Source organism: Lucilia cuprina, chromosome 3 (assembly GCF_022045245.1).
Source record: "Lucilia cuprina isolate Lc7/37 chromosome 3, ASM2204524v1, whole genome shotgun sequence".
NCBI lineage: Eukaryota > Metazoa > Arthropoda > Insecta > Diptera > Calliphoridae > Lucilia > Lucilia cuprina.
This window is the reverse complement of record NC_060951.1, coordinates 34,946,793-34,947,845: the sequence shown is the minus strand read 5'-3', so window position 1 is coordinate 34,947,845 and position 1,053 is coordinate 34,946,793. Positions and strand designations below refer to the sequence as shown.

Genomic DNA, 1,053 nt, shown 5'->3' with positions numbered 1-1,053 from the left:
TTTTTGTTCTTTTAGTTATTTTTTTTATTTTTATTTATTCATTAAAAAAGTAAGCAAATTAACAACTAAAAACTGTGGAAATACTTTTTTTTCACGGTGTACATGGTACATTTTACAAAAAAAAAAAAACAAAAAAACTAAAAACTTATTTAAAAAAAAGGAAAATTTTGCAAATAAAAATATATTTATTTTTGTTTTATTTTATTTTTTTCTGAAGAATAATATATATAGTAAATTGTGTTTATTTTAATTTTAAATTAAAAAAATTAATAATAGTAATAATAAAAAGAAATATGTTTGTTTTTATATAATGATGTTTTATTACAGCAATTGGCAGCAATGAGTTTTGGTTTTTGTCGGCTCTCGTACCTCAGTTTGACGTTGTTTTTTACGTGTTGAAATATCCCTGATTAAATCGTAAAATATCTAAAGTTATTTGTAAGAGAAAAAAAATAAAAATTATAAAACTATATTAATATCATTATACAGTTTCCATAAATTTAATATGTTTTTATTTCATTAAAAACCATAGAAAAACCAAATGTTTTAGAAATGTAAAATGTACAAGTGTTGTGCAGAGAAAAGCAAAGTAAATAATGAAATTTATATAGAAAAGAATTGTTTTAAAACATAAGATAAGTTTAAAAGAATATTTACAAAATATAATACAATATTTACACTATTTAAACTAATGAACGAAAATTTATAAAATATTTCTAAAAATATATAAAAAAATACCTAATAACTAATTTTTATTACCTCACTACATAATCTTTTTCCATTTATGTTTACCACCTGGGAATAGTTAACTAGGATAGCAACTAGCATAGTTTAGTCTATAGTCTAGTCTATAGTTTAGTCTATAGTCTAGTCTATAGTCTAGTCTATAGTCTAGTCTATAGTGTAGTCTATAGTCTAGTCTATAGTCTAGTCTAGTCTATAGTGTAGTCTATAGTGCAGTCTATAGTCTAGTCTATAGTCTAGTCTATAGTCTAGTCTATAGTCTAGTCTATAGTCTAGTCTATAGTCTAGTCTATAGTCTAGTCTATAGTC

The 1,053-nt window shown here is 22.3% G+C and overlaps 1 protein-coding gene across 2 annotated transcripts in view; it reads right to left on the bottom strand.

Annotated features, from left to right (window-relative positions):
* Positions 1-306: 306 nt before the first annotated feature.
* The window catches only part of LOC111682282 (ras-related protein Ral-a), a 36,257-nt gene continuing 35,510 nt past the window's right edge, over positions 307-1,053 (bottom strand). For both annotated transcript variants that reach the window (XM_023444192.2, XM_023444190.2), the window contains one exon: positions 307-426. In XM_023444192.2, the coding sequence (XP_023299960.2) occupies positions 322-426 (105 nt within the window). In that variant the 3' untranslated portion in view covers positions 307-321. The remainder of the gene's footprint in view (positions 427-1,053) is intronic.